At 35.5% G+C, this 11,754-nt stretch overlaps 1 protein-coding gene across 4 annotated transcripts; it reads left to right on the top strand.

Moving 5' to 3' along the window:
• The first annotated feature begins 3,104 nt into the window (after positions 1 to 3,104).
• On the top strand, positions 3,105 to 11,599 carry LOC130992561 (ubinuclein-1-like). 4 transcript variants are annotated; one of them, XM_057917242.1, is made up of 12 exons: positions 3,105 to 3,713; positions 4,242 to 4,334; positions 4,479 to 4,555; positions 5,100 to 5,526; positions 5,985 to 6,084; positions 6,179 to 6,288; positions 6,382 to 6,468; positions 9,545 to 9,670; positions 10,000 to 10,098; positions 10,267 to 10,314; positions 10,720 to 10,818; positions 11,002 to 11,599. In XM_057917242.1, the coding sequence occupies exons 1-12, from the start codon at positions 3,357 to 3,359 to the stop codon at positions 11,401 to 11,403; spliced, it is 2,025 nt and encodes a 674-aa protein (XP_057773225.1). In that variant the 5' UTR covers positions 3,105 to 3,356; the 3' UTR covers positions 11,404 to 11,599. The 4 variants fall into 4 exon arrangements, with proteins under 4 accessions (XP_057773225.1, XP_057773224.1, XP_057773223.1 ...); XM_057917241.1 differs by having other exon boundaries at positions 9,964 to 10,098; XM_057917240.1 differs by having other exon boundaries at positions 5,100 to 5,664.
• Positions 11,600 to 11,754: the final 155 nt, after the last annotated feature.

Below are 11,754 nucleotides of genomic sequence, written 5' to 3'. Positions count from 1 at the left end.
TTGGTTACAATGACGATGAATCTAACTAAAATCCGATTGATTACATTTTTTTTTGTTTTTATCTTTCTCAGGACTATCGATTTCAAACTACGTGTATAGCATGAGGCATCGCCAGCCGTGAAGCTTCAGTGTTGAGTACCGCTGACAATTGCCATCTTCTCCTTCTCGCTGCCGAGGACGATCTATATTAACTGAGACTCCATGCACTTAAGCTTACTCTTCACCAGCTCTGCAAGAATGCCAAGAAACATTAATGCCGAAATATATATATATATATATATATATATATATATATATATATATATAGTAATAATTACATAATAAATTTGGGCTCTAAAGTTTGTTAAAATTAGGGTCGTAAGTTCAGAGGTCAATCAGCCTTGGTAATAGGGCTGAGCAACGAACCGACCGAACCGAAAAAACCGACCGAACCGATCATTTCTGGTTCGGTTCGGTTTTAGGATTTCTGGTTGTCGGTTCGGTTCGGTTTTTAAGTATAAAAACCGATGGGTATCGGTTCGGTTGTCGGTTTTTTAGTTTTGGTTCGGTTATGAACCGAACCGAACCGATATATATATATATATATATATTATTTATAATATATTAATATATTTATTATACTAAATAGTAAATATAAAATTCAAATTGGAACAACCCTACACCTAAATCAATTATGCACAGTCTGTACGCACACTACACACCCACCGCTTCCTCTTTCTCCCCCATCCCCTCAGCGGCCAGACCAGCGCCACCACGCTTCCTTCGCCGGCGACTCAACACGCTTCCACCACGCATCCTTCCCCCGGTCACCCTGACGAAGCAGCAGCAGACCAGCGCCGTTCCTCCGCCACCCAGCAGATCGGCTCCCAGCAGACCTCCGCCGCCTAGCAGACAGCGCCGCTCCTCAGGTTCTTCTCCTCCGGCGCCACTCCTCGGTTCTCCTTCGCCGCCCAGCTTGTTTATTTTCTTTTGCTTGTTTATTTTTGTTTTACTAAGGTACTAAGAAAGTAATTTCTCCTCCTCCACTCACCTGCTGATTTTATGGTTATTTTTGAAAAAAAAATAATGGTTCGGTTCGGTTACCAACCGAAACCGATCGGTTTCGATTGGTTCGGTTTTGATCGGTTTTTGTCATTTCAATGGTTCGGTTCGGTCCTACTTCTAGCCAAGTCGGTTCGGTTTCGGTTTTTGTAAAACGGGTCGGTTCGGTTCGGTTTTGAACCGATGCTCAGCCCTACTTGGTAACATATATTACTCCACATCGCCATCCACATATTGTAATTACTCTATTCATCTGGTCATCCCACTTTTAATAATTCATACTCCATCTGTCCGCCAAGAGTATGTCACAATTGCCATTTTTAGCGTCTGCAAATAATATGTCATTTTTCTTTTTAAGACGTGATCCTATATCTTTTCCTTATCATTTATCCTTATAAACATTCATTATTTATATATATAAAAAATCTTATTCAATTCGAACCACTCATTTTAAACAATGATGGGATCCTTTCTCCACTATATAAAAATCACCAACCATTTTATTAAATTTCGTGCCCAGCCAAAGTGACATACTCTTAGCGGACGGAGGGAGTATTATTTTTCAATATACATTCAAAAGTTACAATTAATATTACTTAGAAAATGTATAATTTATAAGCAATTGTTTTATTTTCTTCTTATTTATTGTTCTACATATTATTTCCATACATTTTAAAAAGTAGACTATATTTTGTAACATCCCCAAAAAAATAAGGAACTATCAAATGAGGCGAATAGAATATAAATTATAAATACAACTATACAAGCAAGCATTTATATTGATGCATTGTATATACGCTGTAGATTCCTCTTTTTTTTTTAGGGCAAAAATTGTAAATTTGAATGTATACGACATACCTACTTTTATTTATGGTGACAACCGTGATCCTATTTGTCAACCAACTACTAGTTAAACTAATTTATAGTCCACCAAAAATAGATGGAAATTATTGAAATTGTTAATTAATAATATTAGTAAAAGTTATATATATATATATATATGTATGTATATTGGTAAAGAATTTATTCACTATATATCACAAATTTCTCAATTTAAAAATAACACTTTTATTTTTAAAATGGATTCTTCACTATATACAACATAATAGTTTTAAAAAATAATAAAAATTATATATATATATATATATATATATATATATATATATATATATATATATATATATATATATAAACTAACACATTAATCTTTCAAATTTTCATTAAATACATCGCATGTAATTTTTAAAACTTCAATCAAGAGTCGACATGGTCAACTTGGATATTAATTGTATCAATCAAAATTATTCATTTTTATTTGAGAAAATACTATATATTCATCGTACACGTGACAATCATTTAACCAAAAAAAAATCAAAATGATATAGAAATAAGTATTTATATTGATACATTATAGTTATAGATTCCTTTTTTTTTTTTTCAGGGAATAAATTTTAAATTCGAATATATACGACATACCTACTTTTATTTATGGTGACAACCGTGATCCTATTCATTTTTATTTTTTTGTCAACCAACCATTAGTTAAATTTTAGCACTTATATATTAAAGACTCTACGTTGCCAAGTTGGATCGTGCTTTACTGATTGAGAGTAACATTCTACACCCACAAGTCACGTGATATTAAGGCATTTATTAAAAAATAATTTAAAATTATGTTCAACATTTTGAATTAATATGGATGTGCCTGATAAGTTGATATACTAACTTATACGTGTGCGTGATATACTACGAATTATGCAAATTTAAAAATTATTAGCCTTTTGAATTTGGCATATTAGTTAATGAGGGTGCGATAGACTAAAAAAATACTATACTAGTACTTTTTTTTAAGGTCAAAAAATTATTACAAAATGTGCGTTTATTCAGCGAAAAAAAAAAACACAATATTTGATAGATTTATTAATTATCAGGATTATTCGAATCAATTTTTGACATCATTCGACGAATTCGAAATATTGAACTAGAAGAAACAGATGGTAAGAAAATGAATTTTTAAAAGAATTTGGGTAGAATCTGGAAATTAGGGAAGTTTTGGCCTTCCGACACGTAAGTTCAGTCTTCCATTATTCCTCGTATCAGTCATAGCTGTAACCGTTACAAGTCCAAAATAAATAAATAAAATTAAAACAAAAATAAAACAAAAAAATACTAAGAAAAATGAAAATCTTCTTTCCCTCTCTCTCACTCACTCTCTGATCAGCTCAAATTTAGGGTTTTTTTTTCAAAAATCCCCCCAATTTCGTTACAACCGTAGCCCGAAAGCCTTGTCAATTCATTGATAGAGCATAAAATTGATGGTGGAAGGCGCTGAATCCGGCGGGCCCGAAAATGGGCCCGGTTCGAAACCGGCGCCGTCGGTGGAGGTCGGCGGCGGCCGGGTGAGGTTCAGGGTGGACCTGAAGCCTGGGGAGACCACAATTGTGTCTTGGAAAAAGCTTCTCAAGGAGGCCAATTTGAGTGAGACCGCCCGGCCCGGCCCGTCGGGTTCGGGCCCGTCTCTCGAAGCCCATGGTGGCGTCGTCTCTGAGCCGCTCCCTCCGCCCCCTCCTGCGGCGGCTTCTCATACAAAAGAAACGGCGGAGAATGAACCGAAGGAATCGCAGGCGAACCGTTTGAGCAACGTGATTGAAAGGATTGAGAGGATGTACGCGGTAAGTTGCACGAGACTGGTGAAATTGAACGCGAGTTCGTTGGGATCTTGATTGAGGTTTTCAATTTCTTGGTGTGTTCGTTCGCTAAATGTTGCCATTATTTGGAAGGATTTATGGCGGGAATCTTGCATGCAGCGTTGTTCTTGATGATTTTGTGAAGTTCAGTGAAAAAAATCTTGCATGTTGGTTAATTTTGTTAGATAATTAAATTTAGTGGTGCAGTTATGTCAAAGCTGATGTTAAAGATTTTTTCTTTGTTGGACTGGGTGTGTGAACTTAGTTTTAATTATATCTTAGTTCATTAATTTTCTTTCTATATTGTTATTTTCCCGTTGAGCTTCCAGTAGAGTAGAGATATATTATTGACCTAGCTTTCATTTAACACTGTGGTTTGGAAAATTGTTCTTGAATTCTTAGCCTTGATTTGGTTTGATGGTTTCTTAATATGTTTTAGCTCGGATACTAAGTCCTGTTTTGACTGGGGTTGGATTTTGTTTTGTGTATGTGGATGTGTGATGGAACTTGCAGGGCAGCAGCGATGAGGAGGATCTTGTTCTTGACAACATGCCTGATGATGATGAGTATGATACCGATGATTCGTTCATTGATGATACTGAGTTGGTGGGTACTTCTCTTTTATCAAGTTGCCTTATTTTTCTATGCAACTTTATTTGATTTCTTCCAATATAATAATGCCCAGGCGATTAGCTTATTCCTGTTTGATATTTCATGGTTCTATGGTAAATTAGTTTTCTGTCTGTGCAGGATGACTATTTCCAGGTTGATAAATCTGCAATTAAACATGATGGTTTTTTTGTTAATCGCGGCAAGTTAGAACGCATGTGAGTATATTTTAATTTGTCTTTGATTTAGTTGGCCTTGATATGGTTTGTTTACTGGAACCTGTAATCTGCCTCTTACATTGCTTGAGCCTTGATGAGACCAGCATAAACCTTTTGTGCTTTAGAGATTCAAATTTGATAAACAGAACAAAGAAGCGAGAAGTATTTCAGATTAATTTTCTATCATGGTAATTCACTTTTTAACCAAATGGGAATTACATATTGCTTGAAGTTCCAACTATGCATATTGCAGTTGGCTTCTCGTTGAAGAAATGCAAATTAATTGGGTGTACGGGGATGAATATAAAAAATCCCAGTGTTAAAATCAATGATGCATTATTCTAATTGTTAATACACTTAATTTTTGTGTTTCAGTGCTATTTCGTTGGATTGTGTACCCAAAATAACTATGAATTGCCTGGTTTCACCTAATAGGAAACGCTGACGTCCAATTTCAGGGCTTACCTTTTGTAATATGTTTGTCTTTGTTACATGATATGAAGGTTTTTCTGTCCTATTTAAGCTGCTGTAACTATTCCTGCAGTGAACCTTCTATATCCATGGACCAACAGCCAAAAAAGAGGAGAAGGAAAGATTTGGCCCAAGGTGGTGGGAGTGGTGATGGACATAGCCTGCATAAAATTATGAAAATGGAAAATAAAGGGAAGAAAGCAGCATCATCCATTCCAAGAAGCTCAACTAATCAGGTTTACAAGGAGGCTATATCCAATGTACAAAAGCTAGGTCTGGATTCTCCAGCAAATCCTACTGAAGTTTCAATAAAGAAGACAGCAATTATCCAAGTTGCAGCTGATTCTTCAGGATTGCAGAATGGTGATGCCATAAGCCAGGATATGTATAAGGACCGACAAAAACCAGGAGTTAACCCATCAGAGAAGCATCTTAGCAAATCGAAAGAGAGTGAACTTTCAAATACATCAACTCAGCGCTCAAATGATAAAATCTCACATGTACGTAAATCTCATTCTGGAAAACAACTAGATAATGTTAATGGTCTGGATATGTTGATTCAACAAAAAGACAAAGGTGCAATTGTAGAAAAACTCGACCTTAATGTTGCTGCATGTAGAGCTTCCTTGCCAGCGGCGGTGAGTAACTCCTCCACGCATACTCGCAGGAAGTTTGGTTACTTATGAAGTTTGATATCATGAACAATCTTGATCTAAGTTATGCCTTTGTGATGCATTAACATGTAGGAGTAGTGGGATAATTATTCTTGGCTGCTTTTAATAGATAAAACTTGGCTAGCATGCTTGTACTTTCATTTATAATTCGTTAAAGAAGGATCCGAGGGATGCTGCTCTTTTACATGCATAATCTTGGGATCATTATGTGATTTTTTTTTTTTTAATTATCCTTTCACTTTGATTCTATCATCCTGAATTAAATCTTTTACCATTTTTTACAGGAAGAATCTCTCGTGCAGAGAAAGGAAGGTTCTAGTGTTAGACCGAAAAATACAAATCTTGAGAAGGCCTTTAGAGAGTTAGAGAAGATAGTTGAACAATGTATCTCACTGCTTGTATTCCATCTTAATTTATTTCTATTGTTATATAGCGTGATTCATGCCTTAATTATCATTATGTGCTTATGCATAAACAGTTAGACCACCTTCTACGGATGCTCAGGATCCTGTTAATCAATCCCAGTCAGGCAAAAAGAGATTGCCTCCAGAAATAAAGCTGAAGCTTGCAAAAGTTGCTAGAATAGCGGTACTCAAAAGCAATTGAATTATTTTATCTTTGTTATAGAGCTTACTAATGACCCAGAATAAGTCAAAACTGTGTCCTTTATGGTTGTTGCAGGGTTCCTGCTATGGACGGATTCCAAAGGACGTAATCAACCGTCTGATGAGCATTCTGGGCCACTTGATGCAAATTACAACACTGAAGGTATTTTCCTCTTTGCAAGATTTTGCATTTTAAGGTCATATTAAGTTTCCACTTTTCACAAGAAAATTTTGCTTTCATCTTCTTGCTGGTTTGCTTCTATCTTTTTGGTGCCAAAGTTACGTATATCTAATGTTTCTCAACTGTGTATGTATAAATTGAATGCTCCTAAAATATATGAATCTTCTGTTCAGAAAAGCAGTCTATTGCAACTTGCTAGAAATGTATGGATTAGATAGCGCAATGACGTGGCAAACAATGGTACTCCATTACTGGACAGATAATTGTTTTGAATTCCATTGCCTTTAAGATCAAAGAAATTTCAGATGAGGAACAACTCTGTTTGATAGTGTCATTTAGATAATGTGTGTGTGTATAAGCTGGTCACGTGTTGTTGAGTAAGCCACACTAGAAGAGAAGCTGGTGCCAACATGTTCTGACCACATGTAAGCTTTGTTATTAGCTGCTATGGTGAGTGCAAAATCTCTCGGTGAATCTTAGCTGAGAAGATAAATAGACATTTTGACAGATGTAATCGCATTTCCAGATTAGCAGAACCTCCAGAGTTCTTAAAAGTCAAGGGTTCACATATCTTGAGCTGATTCGTAAGCACCTTCAGTTAATTCTATGACTGTATAAGTCGTTCAAAATTATATTCTTTTGCTACAAATTGTCTTTTGGAATTTTGTCTCTTAGAAGAATCTGCTCATTCTTCATCAGGCTGTTGTAATTTGGGATCCCTTCTTTCTAAATTTATTATCATTTGAAGAAAGTGAAAACTTTTAGTTGGAGAGGATTGATAGCCGTGTGCGCATTTTTTTTACCTTTAAAACATGTTCGATAATTTATTACAGCCTCTGATGACCTAGAATATACACTTGCTAGATAGTTTTGGTCCTACTATGGCATTTTTATGATACTCCATTTAAATATTTTTGCTGTTGTTGACATTTTTTTGTGATGACAGAAGTATGTTACAGAGTATGTCGAGGGGGACAGCTATGTCTTGGCTGAGAGAAATCCAAAATGTTAGAGACCTGTATTCCAAATGAATCTCCTCTTGTGAGATGCTTGGTTTAGAAATAAATGCTTGTTGTGGAAGTAACTCCTTTAGTACTATAATATTTGGGAAGAATTTTTTCTTGAATCTTGAACTTATATGATCATATGAAGTTAATGAATTCCTATCAACTTAGCTTAATTCTTCAAGTAACGAACAAAGAGAATTGTGAAGTTCACTAGAAGAGTCTAATAATGGCTTGTCTAAAGTAAGATGTTTATGTTTGCGAAGTGAAGACTTTAATTACCTTACCCGTATGATGTTATACGCATTTTCCAAAGATCAACGTGATGGAGTTTTGTGGATTTTTATTTTCCGTAATTGGCAATCCATTTTCTCTTTGACAAGCCTTTAAGGAATTTAATGGAGTCGAGTGTCCTAATCAGAATCGGCAATTGAAAATCTAATTAATGTTTTCCTTTATCCATCCATCCTATTGTCACATAGCTGAGTGACTCTTATCTTCTTTCCTTTGTTGTTAAAACTTTTATACGTAATCTAGTATATGGTAATATGATCGAGAATTTCATGTGAAGAGATGGAATGAGGCCAATCGACAATACTATGGTAGAATGTTCCGAAAAAGAAAACTATGCTACACTAGAAACCACATTTGAGATATATATCCAAGTATGGTTAGGTAAGTAAGTCGTGTGTTCACTCTTTAATGTCTCTACATACTTAGGTGGCGTTTACTTTTCATGATTGATAAGATACATGATTGAGTATTTTTATCCTCATTACTATGATTTCTCCAATCATACCCTTTCGATGGGATATGAATCAAGCAAAATTTTCTCATAAGATAGAAATTATCAAGGGCCTTGTGATATCTCAAAGTTCGTAAACAATTGATTAGCCTATACTATTTTTATCTTTCTATTCTAAAATTCAAACGTAAACGCCCCCTTAGAGTTTAACAAGAAATTAGCTTCACTTATGGGGGGACAACTATTGAGTGGTGGAATACTTCATGAAACGAGTAAAAGATAATGTAGACGACCGTTCTCATTGTAAGTTTGTAACATTAAGTTGCCTAAGTTCGTATGTATTTGTTGTGGTTTCTCCGGTTTTTGTATCTAAGATATGTTATAAAGAAACTCGCTTGTGGGTTGTGTCGTTTAAGTGCGTGAAATGTCTTCATATAAGGAATTACTAAAAGTGAGTTCTAGCGATCATGACTAGGATTCTTGCATGCTCACATCTTTTGGTCATCTAAAGGTCTATTCCATGTCACACGTGGTGGATTCCACTGGATATTTCATAAGCTTTAGATTACATGTGTTTGTGTAAATCTATTGTTGGAAGCCGGTATATGTCTAAAAAAAGCTTTGGTGGTTTTGGCATTTACGCTGATGGGATGTCTTTTAGTAAGGATTTACTAAAAGTGAGTTAAAGTGGGGACTCAATCGGGTGCTTTATTACTTTTGAATTTACACGTGTTTGTCTATTTCAAAAAAATTGTGGTTGATATACCATTTAATGTAGCATCTTTAAGACCTTCATCTGAATCACAAAATTAAATTATGTATGGGGAAGAAGGTGGTGACTTAATGAGGGTAATTTACCCGAGACCTTATACTTAGCAGGTTGGTTTATGATTAGTGCTTTTTTAGCATAAGCCACTAAGCCAGGTTGTATAGGGGCATTTATTTCCAGTATCTTTATTTTTATCATTATTCTTGTTGCCTTTCCACTTCAAAGCGAACCTGGTTATTTGTCTTTTCTTGTTTTGTATAACTTTCTTGATTTGTCAGGGAGGTAACTGTTGCAATGTAACCTGCTTTTTAGGAAATACATTATATCATTTTTTGTGCTTCTTGATTATTATTATTATTATTATTATTATTATTATTATTATTATTATTATTATTATTATTATTATTATTATTATTATGTTAGCTTTATTATTGTTGTCATTATTATTACTGTCTGGTGTTGTTAGCCTTCAATGCAATGTGATTTTAAGAGTGATTATCCCCACTAATTACTGATCCATCAATCATATTTTATTGTCAGAGAAATCTTCGAGCCATGGCTAATTCAGGATTATCCGCTAAACAAGAGAAGGATGATCAAATACAGAAGATGAAACAAGAAGTTTCCGAAATGGTCAAGTCGCGGACTGCGCGCATGAAATCAAAAGTATGCTTTATACATTAACTAATTCAGTTTCCTGAAGCTTTATTGGATTAGCTGTGATTGTAACATTCGCATGTTACACAGAAATTATCAAATTATATCAATTAAAATATTGTTCTTTTTGTCCCAAGATGACTTCCCCTGCCAGAACATATCTGATGTTCTTTTAATCCTCAAATCTCCTCCCACCATCCCCTCGCAATAACTGCTAAGGAATCCTGCCTTTAATGTTATGAGTGAGGATTTGCTTTATCTGATTATATCTAATGCTCAACGTTTTTTTACTTGCTTCGTAGCTTGAACAGCATGATGCAAATTCAGATGATTTTCAGGAAGCTTGTCCAGAAGAGAGAGAAGCCTTGAAACGTAAATACAACTTGGACGATGTCTTGGAAAATAAGATTTGTGACTTATATGACCTTTATGTTGAGGTATGCAACAGATTCCGTAGTTCACGTGACTTTTGATCCTCCCAAAACAAAAAGAAAATGAGTGACAAGTAAAAATAGACACCATTTGCTCCACATAAAGAAAGAAATAATGTTTTTCTGTTTTTATTGGTTTAAGTACCTAATTGAATAATTTGATTTCCATTCCAGAGATTAGAAGAAGATTCAGGTCCTCCAGTCAGAAAGCTATACGAAGAGGTAGTTGAACTTTTGAATTAACGTAGTTTCCATCTCTAGAGGTTTATCATGGGAAGCAAAAATTACCTATTGTGAGGTTTCTGTAGAAGATCTTATAAAATTAGTTGATGATATTTCCAGTATCTGTCTGCAAGTTTCTCCAACATGAATATCTGGAAATCATGAAACTTGTGCATATGCAGTTTCTGTGTTGGAGTAATTGAATTGCATGATCTAGTGTTCATGTATGGTTCATGCTTAACTTTTGAATTTCCGTCATTTGGTGGTGTCTTTGTCACGATGGGGATTCTTGACAGTTTTCACATGGTGCCCGTGTTATTGTCATTTTTCCTTCGTGCATGCTCGGAGATCAGTTAATTATTGGATGGCTTCTCTTGTTATTTGATATAACTCGTTGCAATGCAGCTTGCTTTGTTATGGCCCAGTGGCTTCATGAATACTGATGGAATTAAACGAGCTATTTACAGAGCAAAAGACAGGAAAGGACTCTGCAGCTTCCGGAAGGTATATATTTTTAATTTCATTAGACTGCAATGTGTTCTTGTTCTGGTAAAATGATATCACAAGGCTTTTGAGGGGTTTATATATTCACAGGGTTTTTTTTTCTTCTTTTAGTTACTCAATGGAATCCTGTGTTAGGTTTTCATTGTTATGCTCACTGTCACTTCTCATCGTTTCTTGGCTTAGGATCGAGAGAAAATTAAGAAGAAAAAGGTCTTAGCATCAAAGGCACAGGATGCCTCTAACGATATACGGGCAATGAATTCTCACGAGAAATTGCTGTCTCGTGATCGTGGTTCTAACTTGGCAAGCAATCCAGTTCCAGGTGCTGCTCGTGCACCTGTTGTTGCCTCTGCAAATGGCCCCAATCCGAAGCAGGAGAAAACCAAGAACGGCCCCAATCCGGGCAGTCTGAAGCAGGAGAAAACCAAGAAGTTGATCTCCAGCAGCGCCCCAGATCATACTGATCCAAAGCTGTCAAGTTTGCTACCGAAAAAGAAAGTTAAACGGAAGCCTGATGCCAAGGTGGTCGAAGCCACACTCCACCTCGAGAAGCTGGTGGTTTCGCAGGGCGGAGAAACGGCATGAACTTGATAATCATTTGGGTGTTGTTTATCTGTGTAAAGCATTGAACTACAGTTGATAGTTGATTGGACTACAGTTGATAGTTTAGTAGTTTTGAGTTAGATTTTTTGTTATGGTGTATTAAAGCTTTGTGGTAATTTTTGTAATTATTGCAACTGAACTACAGTTTATAGAGGATTTTGAAGGTTCTCTATTACAAGTTACTCCTAGATTAGTTCTAGAGCTCATAGATTAAATTTGGTCGTCTCTTTTCTCTTTTTGTTGTGGGGAAGGTTGGCTACTATTTTATGTGTGGGGAGAATAGACTATGCCGATTAAAATGAACATAGGAATTGCAGTGTCAATGTGTCATAT

This window comes from Salvia miltiorrhiza, chromosome 7 (assembly GCF_028751815.1).
Source record: "Salvia miltiorrhiza cultivar Shanhuang (shh) chromosome 7, IMPLAD_Smil_shh, whole genome shotgun sequence".
Taxonomy (NCBI): Eukaryota; Viridiplantae; Streptophyta; class Magnoliopsida; order Lamiales; family Lamiaceae; genus Salvia; species Salvia miltiorrhiza.
The sequence above is the reverse complement of the archived record's forward strand: the minus strand, read 5'-3'. Positions and strand labels throughout refer to the sequence as shown.

Excerpts from the sequence above, each read along its gene's own strand:
- LOC130992561 (XM_057917239.1), top strand. The coding sequence starts at position 3,357 with ATGGTGGAAGGCGCTGAATCCGGCGGGCCCGAAAATGGGCCCGGTTCG. Across the intron at positions 5,665-5,984 it reads GAGCTTCCTTGCCAGCGGCG|GAAGAATCTCTCGTGCAGAG; the intron begins GTGAGTAACTCC and ends CATTTTTTACAG. Across the intron at positions 6,289-6,381 it reads CAAAAGTTGCTAGAATAGCG|GGTTCCTGCTATGGACGGAT; the intron begins GTACTCAAAAGC and ends TGGTTGTTGCAG.